The sequence below is a fragment of the Fringilla coelebs genome, assembly GCF_963513975.1.
Source record: "Fringilla coelebs genome assembly, chromosome: 3".
Taxonomy (NCBI): Eukaryota; Metazoa; Chordata; class Aves; order Passeriformes; family Fringillidae; genus Fringilla; species Fringilla coelebs.
The window spans coordinates 71,313,157-71,340,419 of record NC_140030.1 but is presented as its reverse complement, the minus strand read 5'-3'; the positions used below and the strand labels follow the sequence as shown (position 1 = coordinate 71,340,419).

Sequence of the window (27,263 nt, the reverse complement as noted above, 5' to 3'; positions counted from 1 at the left end):
ACTGTATTTGTTTGTGATCCTAACCATTCCAAGGGAAGGAACGTTAAACAGGTTGTATTCATTGTTCTAGGATTTACAAGAACCTGAGATGAAGTGGCACTGTGTGTTTTTTAGGATATTTTCCAACCCTACCCATGCCAAGGCAATTAGCTGAAGAACATCTGCCCTGTAATATTCTTGTGGAAGTTAGAAAAATAAACATTTGAAGGTTGCTTATTACACTGGAAAGAACCTAAACCCATGTGCAGCTTCCTGACCTAACTCTGTATTTACCGCTAAGAAGCACGTGGCCCTTGTGCTAGGAGTGCTCCTCACTGCTCCTCAGACAGGCTCTGCTGAGACGCGGTGTCTTCCAGGGCCATATCTTCTTGGCTGGCCCTCCTGCACTCCACGTTCTGACTCATGAACAGCGCATGGGCCGGACCCGCCTCCCGCCGGGCTCTTGGCTCTGTGGAATCTGTTGCTTCACAGGTCTCAGTGACTTGCTGAAAAGTAAGAAAGAAAAAGTCAACTAGTTTAGAAAATTTCTAAGTAACACTTCAGCTATTTTTTGAAGTGACGGGTGAAAAAAGTTTAAAAATTGACGTAGGGATGTCATTCTGTGAAACTCCATGGGATTCTTAACATGCATTATTCACAAGGGAGTTCTGAAGAGGTACTTGTCACACTTTGTGTAACGCATAAATTTGGAAGGAAAAGCAGACCAGGAGCTGGAGGTTTAGTACCACAGATGTACATGTATAGAGAACTGTAAAAGAATTTGGATTGAAAAGGACTTCTGGAGGTCATCCAGTCCAAACTGCTGCTTCAAGCAGGGCTGACTTCTAAGTTGTTAAATCGGGTTGCTCTGGAGTCTGCTTTATACACCAAATTTTAAATCCAACTTACAAAGAAACCTTTTCATCAAAACTGGAATGCAATTATCAGTCTGCAAATGTTAAGTGCAGTGCCGCCCCACTGTAAGGAGTCCATTAGGATAAAAGCATTCCAGAACTTTGCTGTGTGAACATTGAAATGAAACGCTTCCTCTTTACTGCTTTCAATCAATCGGGCACCTGGACTCCGAGCAGGCACTTTGGCCAGGATTCACCTCATCTAAATTTCACCACGTGGTCTTGCTGTGTCATTTAGGCTACCAATGGTTGGCAGAGAGATACAAGTCTCCCAGGGGAGAATTTCCTCGTGTTAACTCCAAGGATGAAGTGGATGGAGGCCTCTTCAGTGAAAACAGAAGCCTCAACAGCAATCTGCTGAGACATCATGCCCAAATTTTAGATAGCCTAAAGTTTGACAAGGTGAATCCTACCATTAGTACTCAGTATCACAGACTGGCTGAGTTCTTGCAAATTAGGCCATAAACTCCTGAGAGTTGGAATTGTGCCTTCTCATTGGCTATATTCAGCTGTATGTGTAGAAATAGTAACACTTGTTACTGTAACAAAGCAGGATTGGGCCCAGATGAGTAACATTGAGCTGACTCCTGTTGAAGTTCATGCCAAAACTCTAGGGAACTGTACCACACATGGTATTTTTGGGTTGAGAGCAAAATACGCACAGGCCAAGGAGCTTTTCACACTTGAGGTTTGGAGAACTCTTTGGAAACTAGGGAAGTTATACTACGGAGTTCAGGAGCATAGTAACAGAAAAGTGCTTGGGACTTATATCTGCAGTTTTCTCCTGTCACCAGTTTGGTTTCCATTTTGATAGGCCAAATACAAAAGTCTGTCTAATTATGTTGTCTAATTGCAGCCACCCTTTATTTCATCTCATATTTCTGCTTTCTAGTGCTGAGGTCAATTTTCAAAATTCAGGGCAGCAATGGATAGCAACCAAAGTTAAATAAATACACTTAAATAAACAATAAAACAGTAAGTCTACAACGTGAATTGAATTTTTCATGGAAGATAGGAATAAAACTGTGAGTATATTGGGAAGAAGGCTGGCAGTTTTTTGTGTGTAGTGTTTTGCTCTTTGAAAATGCTTAATTACAGGGCATACTAGTTTCCTTTGGTAAATATTTCATACAGAATTCCTTTGACTAACTTTCAGCAACAAGGTTTCAGGTCTTAGATTGAATTTCTGGTCAGAGAGAGAGACAGAATAAGTGCACTATTCAGGGGAAACCATTCCTTTTCCTACCGATAAAATAATTTTAAGTTTTAGCTTTCCTGTTTTTGAGAATCTGTGCTGTCTATGTGTGTAGCTCTGAGCTTCATATTAAGTGCTAGTAAGTTCACCTCGCAGGGTAGGTAGTCAAAACAATCCTTTTTCCAGCTTGAGACCAAGGACAACTGTTACAAGCTTGAGGCCCACAAAGTAGGGAACTGAAGAGAGCAGACAGCAAGAATGGGGCTTCATAACCCGAAGCTGCAGTTGGACAATGAACCCCAATATGCAAATGGACCAGAAACTTATAGAAGTGTGAAACCTTGTGACCAGTCATCCATTTTGGGTCTATTCTGGATTCATCTTGAGTGTAGCCCTGGCCAGGCTCTTGTACCGGCCAAGGTGTATCCTTTAAGGCCTTTTAATAAATATCTACTTTATTTTAACTCTGTCTAGTCTCTGTTCTAGGTGATCCTCTCAAGGCATCAGTGCATAGGACTTAAAGCAGGCAAGGAAGGAGCTATTTAGTCTGCTGTGATGGTACTCATCACCTGGGCTGCAGAAACTGGAGACATAAGTCCCTGTTTTGAGTGAAGGAAAAGAAACTTAGCCCCAATTTGGAATTTTTGGTGTATGCACAACAGCCTCCCATCAGTTACTCACAAACAATCTCACAGACACGCTAATACTAAACAGTCTCATTGTGATGCAGCAAAATCCCCCAAAAATACCAAAATCTGAACACTGGTTTGGAAAAAAACTGTTCTGTGACCAGTGAGAAGGAAGAAAGCCCTGGTGGTGAGGACTGTTAAGACCCAGACAGGTGAGCAGAGCAGGACTCACACTCAGTACTGCTGTTTGAGTTGCAGCCTTACCCGAGCTGCCTGGCTTGCTGCTCTGGCAGACGGCCCCATGGCAATGTTCATACTGCTGGATGACTGCGTGTCACTCGTGTTGCCTCCGTCTGCAGCTGAGAGCCCAGAAATCACCAAAGCACTTGAAAAGCTTCTCTTGCCGAACAGCAGGCTGAGAGTTGAGCTGGTGGAGGAGGCCAGGCTGGACCTGAGCATTGCTGCAGCTCGGTCCTGCACAGTCAGCTGGCCAGCAACAGGAACAGCAGGGGACTGAGAAAACACAGATGTTGCAGAGTTGTGGAATGATAGCTGACTACTAGAAAGCCTTTGGGCAATTTCGTGGGCAGATGTAGACGTTTGGATGAAAGGCTGCCGGCTTTCTACAATTGGTCCAGAGTGGCTTGAAGCAGGGGGCCTTTGGTTTAAAGCAGTGTGTGCCTGGACAGACTGACTCCTGGGTTTTCTCCTGCCTTCAAAAGAAAGATTAATATATTTAAGTAAGTGGCATTCTGATGAACTCCATGCTATTGACAGTGTCCCATGGGTACACATTGCTGTTGGCATACTACCACTGGTTTTATTAGCATAAGAACTCCAAGAACAGCAAAAGTAACAAATGCCTAAACCTATGAATCTTTCTGTGTTTTCCACTACAAATGCCTAAACCTATGAATCTTTCTGTGTTTTCCACTACAAATGCCTAAACCTATGAATCTTTCTGTGTTTTCCACTACAGGTGTTCTAAGTTCTGGTCAGAATAGCTCTAGAGGTTGTGCACTGAGTCAAAAGACAGGGAAATGAGAAGAGACCCCAAGCAAAGCACTCTAATCATAGGCTCACAGCTGTTCTCCTATGTACAGTTTAATCAGCCCAGTGAATGATTGAGCATAGTGTTGCTGTAACTCTGCTCCCCTTTGACAACCACACTAATGGAATGTTGAATATCCACCTTAAATGGCTTGGTATAATTAAATGCAACAATAAAACCAAAAACCTTTATGTTAAAACAATGGCACATTTAAAAGAATTATTCCTGCATATGGGGAGAGAGAATTTGAAAATTCAGCCCAGTGGAAGAACACAGCATTCAAGCCACAAGACAATTTTTAAGACTAACAGTAAACTCTGAGTTCCAAGAGAGACGTTTACAATACACCACACACTTGAAAAGATGTGAATGCTTTTAGGTAGGATACACTATTAGAGGTCTGAATGAGACCCACATAAGACTCTTGTCCCTTTCTGAGAAGCATCTCTATGCAGCCACCACTGGACACAGGAAATAGATAAGCTATTCTGACATGCCTAGACAAATCCTTCCAATACAAATACATCCCCCTATTTAACATTTATACCAACACTTTCTGTCATTCAAGCAAACAATTTCTTTATTTCTTATGCTTGTGTATTTGAATAGCCATAGAACAAAAAATCAATCATAAAATCTGGTGGCCAGTGAAACCACGAGAGGCCAGCTTGTATTCAGGCACTCTGCCATGGGTTGGTGTGTGCCACAGGACCCAGCAGAGTTCACTGTTTCTGTAGACAGGCTCTAACCCAGGCACACACAGCAAATACCCAGTCACAAAAGTGCCTGCTTGGTTTTTTTTGCTCTCCAGGAAACTCCAAACATTAACACAAGCTGGCATTTTGGTTTCCTAGCTGTAGCTGTAGGGTGGGGAGTTGATGCCAGGAAATCTGTTGAGAGCCATCAACACAGAAACAAGTTTTTCTGGCAGGCATTTCCAGGCTGTTGGTAATTTTTTTTCTTTTTGCTTTGGTTTTCCCCAATACCTGAACTCCTCCAAATACTGAAATTTTGCTGGCATAAAGGGATATAAATCTCTCACTATCTTCTAAAAACATGACTGCTGAATTAATGCAGGTTCCAGCAATGCAGAATTTCATATCCAAGCCATTTACATCATATGGCTGAAACATGATGTTTTACATCCACAGACCTGCTTTTCAGAGGCTGGCATCATTATCCCCATTTTTTCAAATGCTGAAGCAAAGAGAATTTAGGTAACTTGGCACAGAGTCAGATGAGCAGAGCTGGGCTACAACCTAACTGGAGCTTGCTAAAACCTAGATGGTTTGGCAAGTGTTGGACACTTTCACACCTCATTTACAATGTATCTTTAGCTCTACTTTTATATTCCAAACAATGAAAAAAAAAAGAAAATTAAGTAATAAGAGCCCCAATATCTCTGCTGGAGAATGATGGGACAGACACACATGGCTCTTGGAAGCTCCTGGACAACGCTCTCAGGCACAGGATGTGATTCTTGGGGCGGTCCTTGCAGAGCCAGGAGTTAGACTTCGATGGTCCTTGTAGGTCCCCTCCAACTCAGGGTATTCTGTGATTCCATGGCCCCTGTGCACTGCTTCTCTCAGTGTCCTGTGTCCTTCACGTGCAGGGAGGGGTGCCAGGCCTGGCTGCCATGTGTGCAGCTGTGCGCGCACTTGGCCTCCGCAGGGATTCAGGTTCTTCTGGGGTTCTGCTTAAGTACTTTGGTTTCTACATCTGACGGTTATTTCAAGAGGTTGCCTTTCTTAAATAAAAAGAAAGGACTGGAATTAAGAACAGAGGGGCTGTGATGTGTTACTGTGCACTGTGGCTAACGTGGCCAAACATCTGTGATTTAAATTGGGAAACTGACCCCTGTCCAAAAGTATTCTATATTCATCCCAAATCCAGCGGCTGGAGCATTGGGCAGGAGACCACCCACATCTACACCTAAAAAACTGTCACTGAAAACACTTAGAAAGACAAAGGCTGCATCATGAAATAAGGAAACTTTGGGCGAGAACCCCATATGTTTCCAGTGCTCCTGATTTTGGTTGCACTTTTATATAGGGCTTTCATTGCATTTTGCAATTTTGCAGACTCGGTGGTACCAGGCTGCAAAACGCAGTATGAAATATGAAGAAGTTAAATGCGCTTGATGCACAGATTATGAATCTAGAAGGCATTGCTATGATTATCTAGTCTGCTGTCCTATATGGCATGGGCCATAGGATTTCCCAGAATTAATTCCTGTGTAGTTTTATTAATTGCTACTGTCATTTTAAAAAATGAATCCAGCATCTCCAGTCATGGAGATTCCACAATAACCCTTAGTCTCTTGTTTCACTATATATTTACTCTCCTGATATTTAAAATGTGTTCTTGATTTCAAATCTGAATTTGTTTAGATTTGTTACATCCAAGTCTGCTGAGACCAATGGTCTTTGGTGACCTTTCGGTACCCAGGTAAACACTTACAGACTATGATCAAGGCACCTCTTACAATACCAATTGCTGGAAAGCACTTTATCTTTCAATAGAGGACGTATTTCCCAGAATTTTGATCATTTTTTGGCTCTTTTTTGAAGTGCTTCCAAACCAAAAATGTCCTTAAATTAGGGCACTAGGAGTGTACATGGCAGGACAACAATATTGTGATTTTTAACAGGCATATTTAAGTTCGTTTCCAGTGCTGTGGTATTGCCTTGATGTTCTGATACTTATTGAAGATCGAACAGAGCTTGTTTTTTTAACCAGCTCTCTTAAAACCCTTCTTGAATGAGTCATTTGACTTTGCTCAATTAAGCATATAGCTTTGATAGCCACTCTTTCATGTTCTTTATAGCTGTTAGAATGGAAGAAACTGTTTCATGATCAGATCATAGAAATACATTATCTGTGTTTTTTCCCAAAATAAATCAGACATTTATTTTCTCATTTCTACACACTGCATATTGGCAACTCTGCCTTTCTATACAGTGACAGATCAAGACCACTGCTAGGATTTCTGTTGCTTCTAAATACTCTTGAAAAATAAACAGCCACAAGCTCACTTTCTTCTTTTTGTCCCTAATGGCCCTAGCCAAAAAATTATTCTTGTTTCATTCTCTACAGTATCTGAGGAGTGAATATGGATTTCCATTTGATACCATTTCCTTGGATTTGTTGTACATGGCTTAACAAAAGCCAGGTTGCTTTTCTTACCTAAGTGTGACTTTGTCTCTTGATTATGTTCTTCTGGGCACCCAATCAATATGTTCTTTTAAACAAGTCACAATTAACTTACTTTATTGCATGGTATGCTCAGGATCATTATATCACAATTAAGTTTGCTACTCTGATTACTGTTGTGTCAAGTTATGAGTATGCACATGGGGATTCCTCTAACACTAGACACAATTAAAAGCTGCAGTTATTTTATTCTTGCAATGTGATTTATATTCAGGGCAAGATTTATTCCAGTCCTGCCCATTATCTTTAATGATAGGTCAAAATGATCTAACAGGAAACAAACAAGTGTCAAACCCCTCAAGTTCTCTGCTTTAATTTATACAATAATGCTACAAACTTGCTGAAATGTAGAGTTGATTTGCTTTACAAGTCCTGATCCCACAGTGGTAGATCTCACAGTGACCCACTGGCAAACTTAGAATCCTAGAATGGTTTGGGTTGGAAGGGACCTTAGAGCTTCTCTAGTTCCAACCCTCCTGTGGGCAAGGACACTTATTACTAGATTAGGTTGCTCAAAGCCCCATCTAACCCAGCCTTGCATAGTTGCAGGAATGAGGCATCCACAATTTCTCTGGGCAACATGATCCAGTGCCTCACTGCCCTCACAGTACAGATTTTTTTCCTAATTTCCAATTAAACCCCGAAACCCTCTTTCAGTTTGAAGCCATTCCCCCTTGTTCACTCCATGTTCTTTTAAAAAGTCACTTTCCATCTTGTGAACTCCCTTCAGGTACTGGAAAGTCATAATTAGGTCTCTTCTCTACTCCAGGTTGAACAAACCCAATTCTCTTTGCCTTTCCTCATATGTAATCATCTTAGTATCCCTTCCCTGGACCTCCTCCAATGAATTTATGTCCTTCCTGTGCTGGCACCCCAGAGTGGATGCAGGGTTCCATGTGGAGTCTCACCAGAGCAGAGCAGAGGGGCAGAATCCCCTCCCTGGCCCTGCTGCCCACGCTGCTTTGGACGCAGCCCAGGGCACGTTTGGTTTCTGGGCTGGGAGTGCCCATGGCTGGGTCATGTCCAGCCTCTCATCCACCTGCACCCCCAAGTTCTTCTCACGGGCTGCTCTCCATCTTTTATTCCCCAGCCTGTGTTGATACTGGGGGTTCCCCTGACCCAGGTGCAGCACCTTGCACTGTTAAACTGCATGAGATTCCCCTGGGCCCACTTCTTGAGCTTGTGCACGTCCCTCTGGATGGCATCCCACCCTTCAGCTGTGTCAAGTGCACTCAGCTCAATGTCATCTGCATATTTGATAAGGGTGAACTCAATCCCTTTGTCTATGGCATTAATGAAGATATTAAATAACAGTGGTCCCAGTATGGACCCCCAAGGGACACCACTTGTCACTGATGTCCATCAGGACTCTAGACCATTGACCACTACCCTCTGGATGTGACTGTCCAAACAATTGCTTATCCTTATCCTTATCCTTATTACTTAACACACTTCCAATGTAAAGGCCACTAGTTCCACCTTGCGAATATGTCTGAAGCACTTTTGAATCCGTAATTTGAGAAGGGCTCAGCTGTTAGTTGACAGAATGATTGGCAACATTTAATTTTCTCTTGGTAACTGCTATATATACATAAGAAGCTATTTTCCATTTGTTTGTTCTCCACATGCACTCATGAGCAGCCAAACCAATTCCTCAAATAAATTGCCACGGTCCTTCCAAGCTAATTAAGATTTTTGCATGCTTTCTTTCTACTGTTCCAGCCAACAATAAGCAGAGGTTCACTGTGGTACAGGCTCCCTGCATGGCATGTGTACACTCCCTCCCATCTGCATTTCTCATTCTGGCATTCTTAGTGGCACCTGCTAGGCCAAAAATTATCCATAATGGACTCTGACAGTGAAACCTTTGGTGAATCACTTTTGTGTTAGACCCTCCCAGTAAATACCTGGAACAATATCAGGAAGCCATCTCCTACATGTTCTTGGTCATTAGGAGAGACAAACTGCACTCTCTTTCTAAAATTAGTTTTCCACTGCCTTTGAGGACTCCCCAAAGGCATCTGCCCATGTGACCCCCAGAAGAAGACTCCAGAGAAAGACAAGTAAATTGTGCAAATACCTGCCCGCTGGTGGACCTCTTGAGATGAAGTTTGCAGCTGAGGGGTTCCATCCCTGGTGGGCTGTGAGCTACTGCTCTGGCTTGAATTCCCTGTGGAATTGTTGCTAGATGAAGACCCCCCTGCACTATCCACCTCTTCAACATTGCCTCTCTCATGGTGAGCTGCTGCATGGCAGTCCTTTCGCATTCTGTTTGCAGGAACACACACACAGGGTCAGCCACTTGTTGCACATGAAAATTTGTGTCACCAGTGTTAGGTGCCCTCAGAGAGTGTTCTCTCTCACACCACTGCAGGTCTTCTGACATTTTATGAGATGGCAAAGATAAGCTTTCTTGGAACAAAATTGTATATGACACAAGCCAATTGTCCGTGTTTATTTGCTTTGGAATCCTGAAATACCTTAGGGATCTCGATCTAATGTTACAGGGGTCTCCCAAGATTAACTTCTGCATGAGGTAACCAAGTAGCCAAGAGGAATGGGCTGGAGAGAGCTCAGAGGGATGGGCTGCCTGGTGGGAAACTAGCATGTTAAGCCATAGATATATAATATTGACACAGGTCTCGGTATGCAAGCTGGCTCCCATCCTGTCTCCATGGTGCCCTGCCTTTCCTCAGCTACAGTGGCAACAGGGCGGAGAAGTGCAAGTAGGAATGGGAGATGCAGTGTCAGGTACTGATCATGCATAGCTGGGGGAAGTCAGGCAGTTTTGGTGAATAGCAAGTACATTTTTAGGTGTGCTTTGGTCAAGAACAATAACTTGGGGGTGGATATCTAACTGCCAAGCTACAGAGCATAACTCACCAAAATCCACCAGCACATTTACTCATGTTCAGAGTTACAGAAAAGATACCATTATTTAGATGGCATAAACAGTAAAATTCCATGGAACGAGGTAAGTGTCGGTGGTGCCGTGTGATTTGAATGACTCTTGTTGACCATGTTGTCATGAAAGTGTTAATGGATTTTCTTTCTGTTCTATTTGCAGCACTATTTTGGTATATTCTGTTATTATTACTTGCAATTATTTTTTTTACTCATAGATAACAATACAGAATTACTCTCTTTTAACAAAAAATACAATGAAACTGAGACTGCAGGGTCTCTTATCAGCATAGCCAAAATTTAACACCTACCTTAACCACTTGGATTTGAACCACTTTTTAATGTTGTCCAAACTGACAGGTCCCCCCCAAATGTTCCTCAGTTGGCTGTGTGTCCCAAGGTACGAGGTGGTTAAGGGGGAAACATACATTGGATATCCCAGTGGCTGATCACATGAAGAATTAATTAAGTTCCGCAACACCTGTTTATTGTTCTGGATGCTTCCTCTCTCCGGGTTACGATTGCGTAAGAAAATCAGTTCCTGCTGCTGGCCGGCCCAAAGCCCTCTGACACACTCCTTGTTGACCTGCAGGTGGGTTAAAACATGCAGATCATGCAAAAACATTTGCTACTTAAGATGCAGAACTGCAGGATCTAAGTAGAACAGCAGTGGCTGAGTGTGCAAACACATGGTGTCTTTGCACCAACAGCTTTTTATGAACTTTTGCAGCTACTCCCTGGTAAAGCCTGGAATGTTATTTCAGAGACACAAATGTGGGTGGCAAAATGGAAGTCAATTGAAGAGAGCTCTTTTGGCCTCCAGTCCCTGCTTTAAAAGCTATTATTAACTTTTCCTTTCAGCCACATTACTCAGAAATAGTGCTAGCTACCACAGCCCTACATTACTGCAATATTAAAAAGACGGCATATGTACCTTGATCACCTTGAAGCTCAGGTAGCTTTTGTGGAGCATGATAACTTTATATTCATCTGCTCCTTCATCTACCACGTGTCTGAGAGTCAGCAGCTCCTCCCGGTTGGACAGGACTGCGCTGCGCCAGGCCGGGTCCCCTTCGTGACAAATCACAACCTTTTCTTCAAAGGATTGGATGGCTTCGTACAAAACTGCTGGGTCCTCATACTCATCTGGGCACGTGAACTGGTCCTGCTCGTACAGGAAAAAGTATTGAACAGGTCAGGTACATTAGTGAAAACACAAAAAATAGTGAGAGTAAACAAAACACTGGCTTCTAAACAGTTGCCAGCTGGCCCCCTCCAAGTGACTTGACACTTGCTAAAGAGCGTCTTTTGGGAGGTTCATTTAACAGTGATACAGAAAGGTACAATTTCAGTTTTATTGTAACCTGTTCTGATCTCATGACTACACTGGACAAAGGCACTTGGAGAATACCAGCTTATCTGTTTTTTTTTTTTAATGGAGTGTGAAACTGTGGGAGGCAGAGCTTTTGGGTAAGTTGGAGAGAGATATCACCTAGGACAGCCCACAGTTCTTGTGGAAACTCTTCTTTTTATTCACAAAACAACACCAACAATAGCACAGACTGGGAATCCATCAGCAAATACCACAATACTGAAATTTCATCCAGCAGCACCATGGCCAGTGATAACATCATAAAATTATTGTGTCAAAGAAGCAGATACAAATTCACAGCAGTTCAGTAAGTAACATCTAGAACAATTATAAATATCACTAATGATAAAAGCATATGATACTAAATCATAATGTGCCAGAACAGGAACAAAATCAACTCCAAGCTATACAGAGCCTGACCTGAAATTAGCAGTGAAATCAGCATAATCAATGGATTTCCCTTCAATCTAGAAACCACCTTTATAGTATCCACACAAGTTAAATATGACAAGGTTTTCTGCTTTCTTTTGATGCAAAATGCAGGGTCAAGCTCTGCAAAGTGGTTTCAAATGGGCAGCTAGGGGGTTCAGAAAAGAACATCAAGTGAATGCAAAATAAATGCCAAACTCTTCCATCTTGGTGAAGGATGTTTCTTAGAATAAGGTGGTAAGTACTAAATTTCCCTCTTTTTTTTTTCTTTTTTTTCCCCCTCCTTTCGACAGTTGCTAAGGTATCCTGCATTTTCCTAAGAGAACAGACACAATAGTAAATGTTAAAAATAAATACATAAAAAAATACCCTACCTGGTGCAGCTTCAGAGACATTCGGATTGCTGGGGCAACAACCTTATGCAACAGATCCATGTCAGCAAAGACCCACTCATCTTTGGCTGCTATCCGGAAGTCTCCTTTAAACAGTGCATGGAGCCCATAAAGAAAAGAGTCCAGGCTGTAAGAGAAAGGCAGCAGTCACTCCCAAAAGTCATTCCCATCTCTCCAAGCCAGATCTGTCAGTCACCTCCTGCTGACCTGTGCAGTGGCCAGTGACCCTCTGGCCCAGGGTGAGTGCCTGCAGTGGGTGTAAAGCAGGGGTCACATCACGTTTCTCTGACAAAAAAAACATTCCTTGGGAGAGGCAGTTTTCCTTCTGTGCGCTCTGTGAATGACTAGCCCTGAGATGAATGGAATGAAGGATGTCCTCAGGATGGGTGACTGAGTCACAGGGAGCCTCAGGGCACTGCTTCTCTGCAGCTGTGCCAAAGGGACCAGGTCAGAGTGCCAGCTGCACTCCCTGGGCAGCCAGCAGAAGCTGCTTCCTTATTTGAAAGCTTATTGATCAGTCCTGTTAGCACTTCAGCTTGTAAGTGAAAAATAATAGAAAAAAATACTTTCAGGAAATCTAATACCTTTCTCACTACATTCAAACCTAAATGTGAACATTAGAGCAGATGTACTGAGAATACTAAATTTCGGAACTGTTCAGCTAACCAGGTGAGAGCAGGAATCAACCAACAGGTGCTTCCTATTCAAAACAATGAGCCCTAAAGCAAATACACACTGGGTTTCTTTTTTGTAATGCAGGAAACTAGATGGAGGCAGTTCTGCCTGGTCTTGCATGATGGCTTGCCTGGAGCTGAGACACAAGCACAAGGTAAAAGCTACAAAATCAGGTAGTTGTTGGAAGATGGCTGTGCAAGGGCTTTGTGAAGAGAAACCATCAGCCTTCAGCTCTGATCTGCACCCTGAATTACAAGATTCCCATGCCACTGTCACTTGCATAATACTTATAGGTTACTGGTGTCCCAATGTTGCTCTGAAGAAGTGATCTCAAAATTGAGGAAAACAGAACCATCTATTAAAAACAGGTATATCTTGCAAACCTACAGGACATGGTTTCATCTACCTGCTAAGATTCCACTCACTCTTACAACATTTGATCTTTTAGAGACTTAAAGACTCTGGGGAGAAGTTGCATTAAGATGTTAGTAGTTTTTATTACTGCTCAGCCTTTCTCTAGAGGACACATAATCTTTCCACATAATTGAGCTTTCTTAATTATTTTATGAAAAAGAAAAAAATATTTTCAATAGATTCTCTTCTCAGACAAAGGAAGAAGAGACTGGAAGAATGCCTGGCCAGCTTCAGAAACAACTGGATACTGATTTTCTCCATGAAAGCATCATGTAATACAAATCATTTAAGCAGTGGGACCAAAACTAGCCAGAAAGGCAGGGCTGCTGTCACTGCTGGGAACATAAGGAGTAAAGAGAAACTTTTATGAATTCTTAACTGATTTGCATTTATTAGTACTAAGTTATGTATTAAAACATGCCTGTGTGAGACAGGCACACTCTGATCTTCAAAACATTCAAGCATTGATTTCAGTGGGAGTTATTATGTGTCCTTAAGGACTGAGTCCTGGTCCCCAGTTACCTTCAATCCATCATCTCCACAGTTCAGAGAATGATAATATACTCAAACCCTGCTTAACAGCTAGGAAAGCCCTAGAATGAGCCAGCTGGGAGGGTGGGGGGAGAACGGTGACTGCAGCCAGCATGGTGAAATGTGACTATTTCTCCCTTTGAAAAGGCTACACGTGAGGAAGGCTCCTTCCACTTGCCCACCCACCAGAAAACATCAGCATACACAGCTGAATCCTTGCCTGGAAAAAAAAAATTTCTGTACCTAAATATTCTTCCCAGGATGAAATTTTAAAAGCTACCTTGAACTCTGCATCTAATGATGATCTGGTAGTACAGTTTCTCCCCACATAACACCCCCTGTATTTGCTCTGAAAAGTTGGCTGGGACAAAGGGAGGAGTAGGCAGGAGAGAGAACTGGTTTTTACAGAGGCTCTCAGAATCAAATCTGAACACCAGAGCAGACAGAGAGTTTGCATCCACATCGAAGTGCCTTACAGGCATCAGCACCAGCCAAACAGGCTGCTGTGAACAGCAGGATGTGCTGAAGGCATGGCCAGGACTAGGACAGCCATGCAAACCGCAGCCCAGCATCAGCAGAGGGAGCGGGGGGGAAGCATGTACCCTGGGCTTAGGGGAGGCTCATCCATTTGTCATCCCTCTGCATAGTAAGTTCTCTAACTCAGGGGATTTTTAAGAACAAACATGACTGCTACAAGGAGCAAATCAGTGGTGGCAGTAGTTGTGAGAGGCTGAGAGTCAATTATTTTATGAATTGTATTTTCCACCAGAACGGTCTGGAGGAGATTGCTGTATTCACAAAACCATGGGCATCTTTTATTCTCCTGACAATTGTAATGAGGCTTTTGGGTACATTCTGCCTATAATGTGACACTATCTCAAGCCATTACTTCTGTAACATGCAGCCTCCTTAATCCATATTAGATACAGCTCTCGTTATTCTTCCCATTGTTATGCTCTCTCCTGAAGACACTAATGAGATTATTACGAAGCTGTAGAAGTCAACCACTTTGATCTCGGGCCTGACTCTCAACCACTTTGATCTCAGGCCTCACTCAAGGTCGTTGCTGTTTTCTTGGCCCACTTTTAACACACCTCAATTAGTAATCTGCTGTAGTTACAGGCTGGTTCAAAATATTTTAAAAACAAGTTAAGGTAAAATTACATGTCAAAGAAACAATGTTAATCTGTAAGAGACATAACTACGGTATCTGGCAACATTTCCAACCCTCTGAGCTAAGAACCTGAAAAGCTGCTGTCACAACTGCAAGCTATCTTAGAACAAGGCTGGTAGGTGTGTGGGAACCGTCAACCCCTTGAAGGTGCAGAAAAGAGGGGATTAAGTAGCATCACAAGCACCAGAGGGAGGGCAACAGTGCCAAAGCAAATACTCCCTCCTACTGCACTCCTCATGCTGCTCCGACAGCTGAAACCAAAAGCATTTAGTGCCAGCCTGAAAACAGTATGGATGCAGACTAATGAGCTGGTGAATATCTCTGTGTGTATTTTGTATCTGCAGACTTTCTCCAGTGTTAACTATAGGTTTATTTAAGGAATAAAGGGACAGGCATGTCTGTGAGCTAGTAATGACCTGAATGTCATAGTTCACCTGAAATATTTTCAGTGGTAGCCCCTCTAATTGGATATTTTAGATGACAGTGGTTGTGAGCTAAGAGTCAAACTTTTCTGCCCTGCTCAGCTCTGGCAGACATCAAGCTGCACTGTCTGCTTTAACTCCCACCAGCAGTGCAGCACCAGCAGCAGCCCTGTGGTGCCTTGGCCCATGCCCTGTGTGTCCTTCCCTTCCCCCAGACGCTGGGCATTGCAGTGGGGTGACCAGGTGGGACGGGGCAAGTGTGGCCAGCTTCTTCCCTGGGTTTCAAAGTGAGCTCCTCCAGGAAGAGGCATTCCTTGGAATGACCCTTTGTCCAAACTGAGCTTGGGGAACCTGAGCGGCCGAAGTATCTGATGAGATATGCTTTATTGAGACATTTTTGTATTTTTCCAAATTTGAAATTTTTACTAAATATTTCTTTACTAGTAGCTTTAGTGGCTGAATAGAATTATTCTGTAATTTTTTAACAAATACACAACTAAACATATCACCCACATTTGAATAAATTAATGGTAATGTCATGTCATTCTTCAAATAGCATTTGGTGCAGATGACTCCTAATGACAGTTTAAAAGAGCAAGTGATTTGCATTGCAATGTTCTGCCTCCTTAATGAATGCACTTATTATGTAATCTAGTGTTAATGCTAGGTTTCTACTGACATTTACATGAACAGGTACACTGAATAATTATTTACATACATTATATAAGAGCATTTAAAATCTTGGTTTACACAGTGACATTTGCTGATTAAGAGATTAGACAAAATCATGTGTAAATGAGTGCAAATTGATAGTTTGCATACACAATGTAAACTTGACTCTCAACTCTGTAGCCCACAGTAACATTACCTTTGCTCCACTGCACAGCAGTTGGATGACTGTCACTCATTGTTCCAAGACACAGCAAGGACTAGATTTAGTCCAGAGAAAGTTTCCTACTACCTGCATAGTCACCTCTGAGAATGGAACATGAACTGCAGAACACAGCAGATTCTTGGCTGGTTTGCTTCCTCTGAATATCTGAAATGCTTCATATGGTTAGAAGAGTTTGATGCCTACCTGGCCCTGACACCTCAAACTCATCCCCAAAGTTCTAGCAATGTTGCATACAAGATGCTCCACAGAGAGAATTAATAGAAAGTCCTGAGATAAATTCTCAGGACTTACCAGAGTAACCTAAATCTGTATTTTTGTAATCCAGCATTTGAGCATGACAAAACATGTTAGGAGCCCAGACCTCTGACAAAATGAGCCGCACCCCAACAGCCAGAGTCATGGAATGGCCTGGGTTAGAAGGGACCTCAAAAATCATCTAGTTCCAACCTCATACATGTGGTACATCTCCCTCTCATGCACACATCTGGCTGTGGGACTGCCTGCTTTGACCATTCCTAAGATAACTAAAACCCTCTTCAGCACCAGTAGGCTCCGAAACGTCCCCAAAATATCAGGGCACCTTTTCAAAGAAAAGGATTGTGATGCATCATTCAAGGAAACATTCCTCTGGCTTCTGAGGACCTTAAGTACCTCTGCCCCATGTGACTGAATGCAGACCTGCAGCAGTCTGAGAGCTGGGGGCAAGGACCAGCAGAACACTGGAGATTGCATTTGCTGAGAGCTGCTGTGCTCTGCCAAACACAGAGGGAGGAGTGCCTGAAGACAATTCTCATAAGCATGTCCTTCTGGCCTCATCAGCATTGCACACATTGGACAAAGTCTCCTTCCCCTAGCATGCTTGCTGTATAATGGTATTCCTATTGGAGTCTCACTGACTGCTAATTTGTGTTTAAACAAGTTGTGCAGATCTGTCTGAAGCAATAAACACTGCAAGTAGGGTGCCCTTCATGCTCAAGTGAATGTATTTGGGGGATTTCTGTTGATAAAGGTCTTGATGTCAGGGGGGTATCCACCTTGCTCCTTAGTTAATAATTTCTACTAAATTGGTTTTGTTAGTTAAGATATATACATTCTGAAAGACAAGAAGAAATGCATTTTACCAAGCTAAAGACATATTTTGAAGCTGCAGCAATTTATAACTTCAACTGTGCTACTCAGATTCCTTTTCTATTTCTCCAGATCCTTCTGACAGTGGAAATGCTTTAAAGGTAATTTAGCCAGGTGGGGAAGTGACACAGTTTTTCCACAGTGAAACTTTTCCAGGGAAAGCTTTTGTGAAGTAGCATTGGAAAAGATACCGACAGAAGCTTCCACTTAGTCCCTTTCATGTCACAAAATACATTTTTAAAATACAATGATTTGATACTGCCCTGGAGCACTTGCTTAATAAAAAGAAAACCAGGGCTTAATTGAAGATTATATAGAACAGATTAAAAAAAAAGGGACAGAGCTGTGCACCTCAGATGACTACCCCAGTATTTGCCTTTCTGTAGACCTTCCCTCACTAAGAAAAGTATTTTTAAACATGGAGAGTCCACTTATCAAAAGAGAGGAAGTAATCCAGTTCATTGGTATTTGTCAGATTTTGAAAAGACATGGTATAGCTGACTCCTGAAATTATTATTAAAATCTTTACAGAACACTATACAAATAATTATCCTCAATATTCATACTTTCCATGTTAAGCTTTGGAAAGTCTCTGATAATATAATCCCTTTGTATTAGCTACTAACCATGTAAGCCAGTACAAATAGGGGACATTGTTATTGTATCTGTACTAGAAGCAAAGCATTGTAATGAAGATTTTAAGATCCAGTGGAAAGTATGTGCAATGTGATGACAGTTTTAGAAACCTTTTGTGTTATTTTCAGATGAATTCCTAATATCACTGTGACCTATCTATTGCAGGCACAGATCAAAAATCACGTTAACCTTTTATCAAACAAATATCATAAATGCACATAAACTTTTCCATCGTGTCCCCAAACTCTAAAATCTGGATCATGAAAAACCCAGGACAATTTAAAAAATACCAATGACTTACCTAACATCACACTAATTTGAGTGACTAGAAATGAAGGGAGAAGAAAGGCAGCTCAGAAGAAAACTACTACAGGAAGGGAATGTGCAAAGACTAGTAGAAAAGAGATGAAAAAAGCCACTTTAGAAAGTAGAAGTCAGCAACACAACAAGAAATAAGCCACGCGAGCCACAAGCATTTTGCATGGAAGACGTAAAGCAAAATGTTATAAATGTCTCAGCAGATAACAAAGCTAGAATGAATATTTAAATAGACTGCTTTAACAAAATGCATTCAAAATCACACATGCTGTCTCTGTTTGCTTGTTAATAAGAAAAATCCTCTCTCAGGAGCATGTTGATAGAGGTCTAGGTAGTTTTGCTCACCATTCTGTGCCAACAGAGCAAGGTCACTTAGAAGCTGTATTTATTCAGCTTCTCCATTGTTACTAAACTCCTGTACACACAGAGGGTTCAAAAAAACCCCTAAAATTATGTGGTAAGGTAAACTCCATTAAAATAATAATTATTTCATTAATAAAATGCCTCATCTATAGCACAGTGTAAATTATACTGTATAAATCCAAACAACTCAGAAGTCCCAGTGAAAATGGAAGAATCCCTAATGAAAATATAAGATGAAGAGCATATTTAGAAACAATCTCGATTGAAGCATATTTTAATTAACCGGACTTCCTAGGAAGAAGTGTTTAGAATGAATGAACAAATGAGCTAGGTAGACAGAGAACAGACAAAGCTGCAGCCTCGGGAGATGAGGGGTTCTCCCTTCCTTTGTTGCCAGAATGAAGTGGCACAATGAACAGGAATACAACCTGAGGAATACAGAGGAGAACCCTTATACATTTATTATTATTTAGCTAACTACAACTCAGAGGACAGCAGTTTTTTTCTCTTCTGTAGATTTCTTCCTTCTACTGGAAGGCCAGAGGAAGGACAGCATTCCAGTAGCCAGGCATGAGTGAACACAAGCAATAACCATTGGTATCATTCTTTCAATCAAAAATTCTGCTCTGCCCTACAAAATAAAGACTGATATTAGTTATTTAGCCAACCACAAAGAAAAAGATGACCAGGAATGACAGAAAACATTTTATGAAGGAATGAGATTTTACCTTAATCTAATCTTCTCTTGAGATCCCACATGATGTGAAAAAAAACAAACAGGTCTTTGTTTTAACACAAGGAAAAAGGGATTCCTAAGATTACCTGATGGCCATATTGTGAGAAGCAGTTCCCAAAGCTCTCCGACCCAGTATACACAAGGCAAAGGAAAGTGTCACTAGAGGAGAATCCTCATCGCTGTCCAGGTGCTACAAAGTTTGAAGATTAGCACGTTACTTTAAGTGCAAACATCACATTTAAAAGCACCACAAATAGTGACGTTCGTAACATTTGCATGTAGCTGGACCTGCACACCAAAACATTCTTTGCAATTAAACAGATCAAGAAGGAAAATCATCACCATCAGAGGATTTTTGCAAAATGCAAGCTTGTTTTGCCCACTGGCTGGAAACAGAACTTTCCATTCTCAGGTAGTGAGATCCCAAGGGAAAGGAGCTTTGGTGGTGGTGATGTTTTATTGTGGGGTTTTTGTTTGTTTCCACTCCTCCCAGATCTGACATTCTAAATTGGAGGAGGTTCCTTGTTGTTGGGAGACACTGCAATTGGAGACAGCCAAAACCCTTTTCATGGACCACAGTTCCTATGAAACCTTATCACAGATTTCAGGAGTACAATATCTTTGGAAAAGTTCAGATGCACACACTTTCAGTGAATAACAGTATCTATCTAAATGGTTGATGACACTGACTCCCTATTTTAACAAGCGCTCAGAATATTGCATTTATGTTTACTAGCTCAAGAGAGGTCTTTTAATGAAATTTTCACAAAGAAAACTTTGCTACCGAGCAGGAGGAAAAAACTTGAACAACCCCTCATGCATGTTAATCTTCAGGAGAATACATATTATTATTTCAGTCCATGCAATGAGTGATTTCTTAGAGCTTTTCTTTGACTCTAAAACTGAAGTCAATTATAATGGAGAATGTAGCCAATTATAATGGAGAATACTGATTTTTTGGGTTATGTGTACAGTGAACTTGGGTTTTTTATCCCACCTCCTACATGAACTGTGCTTCTCTACAGTCAGTGAATTAAAAAACAAAGGTAAAACATGTAATAAAAAGATACATGTGTGTGTGTGGCACCAGTGCAGGCATTAATTTGCCTTTTGAAGTCTAACTTGTTTCAAGTCTATTGACATCCCTAAATCTATAATTGAATTTGAAAAACTAAGGCAGAGCACAAGTGGAAAGGCATCAATTGACAGTGGCTTTCCCCACACCGTGCAATTCTTTGTGTGTCAGAATTTGGGAGTTGAGACATGGAGACGAGAAAGAAAAGAAGTGAAGTATTCCTAATAGGAGGAGATGGTGTTTTGGAAATGTCTCAGAAGACAATTCAATGAAAACATTATCAATATCATGATATGCAGGGGAACTGGTGGAATAGTACTCAGCATCAGAGACATGAGAAGGAACCAAAGTGGAGCAGAAATATTTGGTGATGTTTCAAGAAAGATTCGGTGATGTCACACCAGCTAAGATCAGTAATGGGATGTGCATTCTGTGATCCTGAGTGGAAAAATGCACAAATACAGCACATCGTGACCAGGAAAGAGACACTTCTCCACTTTTGCCACTATCAGCAATAATCAGAAAATTAGATGGAGACAATATGCTTGCTTGAAACTGTACTCTCCTCTGGGCTATTCTGAGCATTCCATAGAAATACAGTACTGCATTTCTGACAAATGACTGATGACCATCAGTAATCTTAGGGCTCAGAGCATGCAAATGCACAGCTGCATATCTGCCCTTGACCTTCTAGAGCTGCAGTGGTTGCACACTGTTCTGTGGCATGGTTCATGTTTGAGTCACGAGCTGTCAGAGGTGACCTGCACCAGTAGGGAGTGTGCCATGCACTCCCCTACCATCCTGCAACTGTACACAAATATAAGCAGATTCCTGAAAGGGATACACAGACCTCACAGACATTTGGCAAATATACTGATCACTGGCAACACTGAAGGAACTGTAATGCTCTGATGCCATTCTCTGAATGGAGCCTGCTCTAGCAGTACTTCTGTGAGCACTTGATACATCTGTCCTTTCTAGAGCTGACAAAATTAACATTATTGGAAATTTGCACTGAAAATAATTGGTTCTGTATTCAAAGACAGATGCTCCTTAAGACTGCAGTTTTTGCACAGAGGTAGTTTCCAAAATACGTTTTTCCCATTCCACAAAACCTGTTTTCCTTTTACATTAAAACGAAAAGCTTATATGAAATAAATTTTATTCTACTAATCCTCAGCAAGTAAAAGAGTACCCATGTACCATTCCACTCATATCGCAAGAACTAAAGCTAATACTACTAAAAAAAAAAATAAAATTGGCACATACCTCCACCCTTTTCCTGGCACAGAACTGAATCCAGTCCAGATAAACACTGCAGAAGCTAGCTCTTGTTATTCCCTGGAGACACGGAACATAATCTTCATCTATGTTAACGTTAAACATCGCAAGGTCACGCTCAATATAATGCCACTTTGCATAAGGCTGCAGAATCTTTTGGATGGATTCATCTTTTATCCACTCCAGGATTTTGGGAGAACTTGCTGTAAAGTATATTATACTCTGTTGACAAAATGTGCAAATGTTAGTCACGCTGATTAAAGCAGACATATTTTACACAGAAGAGAATAAGCCAAATAAGACTCTGTTAAGAACTGTAATAGTATATCTATTTCTTACTCCTTAGCATCATTATTGCTTCACAAAGTGTTCAAGTTAAAAAAAGATGATAATAATTGATATTGATAGCAGACAACAGAAAAAGAATTAGTATTTTTAATATCCTTCCGCCTTCCAGGAAAATCCATGCAATGACAGGAATAGTTCCAGCATTCAAACATGTCAGTATTAGTGGGGTTCTACAGTCTATCACTGAGAAGGTGATATCATTAATAGCTTAGGCATGTTTTGAAAAAACAGTAGTAGATGGTCCCATCCTCAAAATAGGGCACTTTTTTCCCTCAGCAGACTTATTGTTTTCTAGAGATGATGCTTTCCTAATTCTTTATTAGCCACAAAGATGAGAAGTGACAGATGTGTATGACACAAGTCTTTTATCTGTCAATGCAGCAGGTAAAGAATAATAGGGCTTTTTTAACATGTTGGGTTAAAAAGCTGATAACTGATGTAACTGAGTTTGCTTTTAAAGTACTGAAGGGGGAGGAGCATTCAGCAGGGGCACTTTAAACAAATACATAAATGTTAGAAAGCAGCAACACGCTGCTGCTTTCTATCTGTCCCTGAGTTTCTAAGTTTTTCTAACCATTCTGTCTGGACACATTTAAATAATAATAAATTAAAAAGTAATGAAAAAATTATATACAAACACAACTTCGAGCATATTTTCAAAAGAATATGAAAGTTAAGAAGTTCCAGTGTGTTCTATCAGCAGGAAAGTCCCATTATAATGTTTTATAATATTAATGTAGAGTTAGATACCAAAGAAAACAAGGAGCAAGTATACATGGCTGAAGATGATGTAGTTCTACTTTACCCAGCCACTGGAAATAGTACTAAGCAAATAAATGTATAAAATTAATATATGATGAATTACAGAGGACAGAAGCAGTAACAGCCCTTTGAAAAAACCCAGATAAACTCTCCATAGTTTATTTTTCAAATTGTACAAAAGTAAGAGGAGAATCAAGCTTCAGAGGAAAAAGACAAGTCAGACAGATACAGACAGGATGGACCCTTAATTTCTTGGCATGTGGAGAACAATACACTCCTTAAAAAAGATTTATGCAGAAACAATAGGAGCTGAAAGCACAGCACTCAGCGAATACACAGACTTCTTGAATACTAAAAGATGTTTAAATAAGAATATATTGAGAAGAGATGGAAGAGGCACAAGGGAAAAATATCACAGTAGTTGGGCAGGAAATTATTTCAAAGTATATGCAGAAGGGCTACAGGAGCTGACCCACTCTATTTGTGGGGAATAAAAATCCTTCAATAATAAGAAATGTACGCATATCTAGGCTGTCAACGAAACTGCAAATGAAATAAATATGATTTAGGAATAAGATTTTCAGTGCAACTCATTGTTTGAAAGACCAATACAGTAATTATTCTTGAGGGATAGAAGAACTAAAACAAAGCATACATTCTCTTTGTTGATCTTTGAGATAAGAGTTTGCTTTTTGTATTATCCTCATCTGTGTTTACAAAGAAGCTGATTCAGCTGGGAAAAAAATCAGACTTGCAATCAGACACAGAAACAACAAAATCTTCTGTCACCTAATTAAATTCTGCTCTTGGTAACTCTTACAAGATATGTTTTATGCACAAGTACATCCTAAGCTATATGGCATTTCTGAAACAATATGGTAAATATTTACAACATTGTAAGCTACAGAGAATAAACCAGAAACACTCCAAATGCTCAATGCAATGGAAGTGCAGCTCCTGCGGAAACTCCAGCCTAAGTGATTTCTGAGTTTGTGTTTTATGTGACCAGAATACCGTCTTGTCTATAGTTCTTCTTACAATTACTTTCACACTGTTAAAAAGAAAGTGTGAAGGACTTTTAGAATGTTCACAGTGAAACTGCACAGGGTCTTGGTGGACATTCCCCCATAAGAAAGAGCTGGGGAAGGAATGAATCCTCACCTCTGTGTCTGACACTGTTTATTTGGAGGCAAGCATTAAATAAACAGGAAAAAAGCTGATCTAATACATATTATAATATTCTCACTTTCCAAGGCTGTATTAAAGATTTTACCAAATCTTTTTAAAGCCCCTGTTAATGGAAAAAACTAATTACTTTTAAAATACAAGGAGAAAATATCCAGGTAACTTTCTTTTGGGAAGTGACATTCTAGAGAAGGGATTTCCTGTGTGCACCCTCCCTTCACTAAAGGGAGTCCCAGCCCAGGCTAATACTGAAGGTGCCAATAGGTTATTATCTTCTGTTTGTCCTTCCCTAAAAAGAGAAGTAGATTAACAAGATAGATAGCCTGAGAATGAAGACTGGCCTTTTTGAGAATGAAGCTCTGTCCGTGCCATATAATAATACTGCCTCAACTAAACCAAACAAGAAGAGATTTGATTTTCATGCTTTCAGAGCCATCAGTAGCGCACATGAACTCTGCACAGAGCGGAGATGGAGCCACAGCACACCTGAGTGATGTGGAGAGCATTTAACCCGCTCCCTTTGACTCAAAACAGGATCAACTAACCACACCTCTATCACAGGGGATGAAAGTCTGTCTAAGCCATCTTACCTAGGTCAGCTGCTTCTCAGGTGTGTCCAGAACCAGAAGCTCTAAACTACCTTTCAGTTAAGTTTTTAGATCTCATGTGGTGAACTTCACACCTCCCACAAATCCTGCATATATTGGAGGATTTTAAGGCACAAAACCAGTTGCAGTATGTGGTGGTGTTCACAGGGGTTCCAGGATGAGGGAAGAGATGAGAATCTTGACTCCATGTTTCAGAAGGCTGATTTATTATTTTATGATATTATATTAAAATAAAATGATATACTAAAACTACACAAAAAAATAGAAGAAAGGATTTCATCAGAAGGCTAGCAAGGAATAGAAAAGAATGGAATGATAATAAAATCTTGTGACTCACCAGAGAGTCTGAGACAGCTGGACTGTGATTGGCCATTAATTAAAAACAACCACATAAGACCAATCAAAGATGCACCTGTTGCATTCCACAGCAGCAAATAATATTGTTTACATTTAGTTTCTGAGGCCTCAGCTTCTCAGGAGAAAAATCCTAGCAAAAGGATTTTTCATAAAATATGTCTGTGACACACAGTATAAAAAGTAAAATTATTCAATGCTTTAAACTAATAAGATGCTGATTTGATTGCAGCTTAGACTAGGATTTTTTCAATCTCATTCCCCATCAAAAGCTGAGTCATTTGCCAGCTTGCACCAGTTTATGTTCCAGTTATTCAGGTTACCTTTTAAAGTAAAGCAAACCAATTGTAGCAATATACTCATTAAAGAAGAGTTGGTTTTTTGTTTTTTTTTTAGCTTAGTTACATCTCTTTAAAACAATTTATAGCCACAAACACCACTTCTAAAATAAAAAAATCATGCTCACATGCAGTTTTATTTCTAACTAGTATATTAAACAAAGCAGGTTGGTACCAGGCTGTACTGCCTACAAAATTATTTATGAAATCCCAGAAGTAATCAACTGTATGATCAAAGCAGCTTTGTAAAGCAATGAGCTTGTTTTAACTACATTGGTTCATTTGCAAAAAATGGTGATTAACTTATTTACAACAAGTCTCTCTCTGAAGCTGACAGATTTTTACAATTGCGGAGATGTAAGTAAAAAGGAGTTGTCAAGGGTGGTTTGGAGCTTTAGCAATTGGCTTCATGGCAGTACCAGTAGCATAGCAAGCAGCACTTGGCTCTTGCTGTTTCAGTAGAAGACTATAAAGCCCAAAAAATTCTTCATTTTCTGCATTGGGAATTGTTGTGGCAGAGGATGAAGATGTCTTGCTAGACTGTAAGGTTCAATTATTTTGACAAATTAGCATCTGCGTGGTTATTGTGATCTTAATAACAATGCAATAATAGAAGTGGTGTAAATGAACTGATGTGTAATCAATGTAATAAAGCAACATCAAATGTGTTGTGATATATATGTAAAACAGAAGGTAAGTAGGGAGTTTGTACTATTAAAAAAGTACATTTGAGAAACAGCTCTTCAGAAGTTTCCCAAGAACTTTATGCTTGTTAACACCTTTCTTTTCTTTTCCAGGAAAAAAAAAAAAAAGGAAACAGTGGAAAGGCCAAGGCAAGAAGAAATAACAAACTGTTAGAGAAGCGTAGTAAGAACATAAGTAAGAACACTTTGTCTGATTTTATCCCTACAGGATGGTAACTGACCTTCTTGGTCTCCACTGAAGCATGCCTGCCATTTTCTCTACTAACTGTAAGTATAAGTGATCAGAATTAAATTTAGGAAGGGGAGACATGAATTATTATCCCAATTCCAGCGGAAGGTGTCCCTGCCATAGGGGGAGGGTTGAACTGGATGATCTTAAGATCAAACCAAATGATTCTATGGTTCTATGATCTAACATCAAGTCAGTCTGACTGCCAGACTGCAGAGCAGATGGATAAACATAAAGCAAAAAACTTCAAATGCTCTTTCTTCTACAGATAAACAGCATTCTGTTTGACAAACCTGCCTAGGAACAAAGTGCACTTGAGCAAAGGCTTTACCTTGATGTAGTATCTGATGAGGATCCTGCGCAGGTCGAACACTTGCAGCATGGTGGCAGCGTTGTTGTCAATGATGCTGTATCCCTCCAGGATGTACTGGCTCCGGGTGATCTCCCACGTCAGCCAGCGCAGGTTGAAGGCTGCATTGCACGACAGCAGGTGGGGCAAGTGCCCGGGCTTGCAACAGCAGCAGCCTTCGTTGTCTTCATCTCCTTCTGTTATAGCTTCCACCTCTCTCTGCTGGCAGTATGTCCCTTGGCAGCGAGAAAGAGAGAGTGTGCTACCAGTTATTGGGGGAGAAGGAAACAAAGGACACCTTGCAAGCTCACATCCAAAATGTGTCTGAAGGTTGTACACACTTACAAAAATCAGATAGAACGAGCTACGGCAACAAAAGGGCTGTGCATTACTCAGTTACTACTATCACCTATAAAGCCAAAAGGGCCTGATCTAGTGTTCTAGTTCTAATGGGTTCTGAACTGAGCTAAACCACAGACCGCAGTTTCTGCCTCCATGAAAACTCACCAAGAAGCAATTCTAAAGAGTCTTGCTCCATGAGGCAATTGAGCAAATTGATCCAAGTCTCAGTCTGCTTATTCAACTAACATACTCGGCCCAAAGAAAGGTTTTAGTGTGCCAGAGCACTTGTAAAATCTGGGTTTTAGCAAACTATCTTGG

General features: G+C 40.8%; 1 protein-coding gene across 1 annotated transcript in view; it reads right to left on the bottom strand.

Annotated features, from left to right (window-relative positions):
* Positions 1 to 311: 311 nt before the first annotated feature.
* The window catches only part of PCNX2 (pecanex 2), a gene marked incomplete at its 3' end in the record, with an annotated part of 150,843 nt that continues 123,891 nt past the window's right edge, over positions 312 to 27,263 (bottom strand). Inside the window, 9 exon segments of the mRNA XM_084203543.1 lie at positions 312 to 485; positions 2,982 to 3,430; positions 9,062 to 9,249; positions 10,197 to 10,471; positions 10,820 to 11,050; positions 12,061 to 12,205; positions 19,457 to 19,560; positions 21,715 to 21,948; positions 26,586 to 26,839. Coding sequence (XP_084059669.1) covers positions 312 to 485; positions 2,982 to 3,430; positions 9,062 to 9,249; positions 10,197 to 10,471; positions 10,820 to 11,050; positions 12,061 to 12,205; positions 19,457 to 19,560; positions 21,715 to 21,948; positions 26,586 to 26,839 — 2,054 coding nt within the window.